Genomic DNA, 830 nt, shown 5'->3' with positions numbered 1-830 from the left:
ATATATTTAAATAATGTCAGAAAAATGTTATAAAATTTTTTGGGTACATAAATATTGTTATATATATATATAACATCGCAGAAATATCTTGTTTACAGAAGGTGGAAACATGTACGGGACACTGACGGCACATTTGAAACGAATCAAGGTTCCTTCGACTGGGGATAAAGTTTATAAAGACGAATGTGCTTACTCATTCGACACACCGGTAAGTAACGAAAACTAATCGACCCTCTTAACTACGCACACGCTCACATCCATCTATCCATCTTTCAAGCTTTGCATTAAACTCTGTAGTATATATGTATTTTGGTCATGTATATATATTCTCTCTCACCCGCCTTTATATATAGACACATACACACACACGTGTGTGTATAAGCATGTATATATGTGTGTATGCGTGAATATGTGTGTGTATAGATGTGTATATCTATCTATCTATCTATCTATCTATCTATATATATTAGCGTTTTCATGTGCGAATGGGAGAAAGAATACTCATATACAGTCGAGGGGTATTTATTCGAATTTGATGATTCATTACGTAGTTACTCCGAGTCTCTCCTTCGTTCAGATAACAAAATAATAGCTTTGTCATCTATCTATCTATTATATGTGTGTGTTCGTGTGGTTTGTACCTTTTTGTAAAATACTAATTAATAATCGAATATATACGCACACGCATACATACATACACACATATAAATATATCAGTGTGTATATACTCACATTCGTTTGTATAATGCTAATATGAAATGTTCATGGATGTATATACGGACGAATTCGATATATATATATACATATATATATATATATATATATACATA

The 830-nt window shown here is 31.4% G+C and overlaps 1 protein-coding gene across 1 annotated transcript in view; it reads left to right on the top strand.

The window, feature by feature from the left end:
* Positions 1-830, top strand: part of LOC106871526 (ubiquitin carboxyl-terminal hydrolase 5) — a 67,321-nt gene that overhangs the window by 692 nt on the left and 65,799 nt on the right. Inside the window, exon 2 of the mRNA XM_052976831.1 lies at positions 99-208. Within this exon, the coding sequence (XP_052832791.1) occupies positions 110-208 (99 nt within the window). The 5' untranslated portion in view covers positions 99-109. The remainder of the gene's footprint in view (positions 1-98; positions 209-830) is intronic.

The sequence above is a fragment of the Octopus bimaculoides genome, chromosome 25, assembly GCF_001194135.2.
Source record: "Octopus bimaculoides isolate UCB-OBI-ISO-001 chromosome 25, ASM119413v2, whole genome shotgun sequence".
Lineage (NCBI taxonomy): Eukaryota > Metazoa > Mollusca > Cephalopoda > Octopoda > Octopodidae > Octopus > Octopus bimaculoides.
Note: the sequence above shows the minus strand (reverse complement) of the source record. Positions and strands in the feature narration are given on the sequence as shown.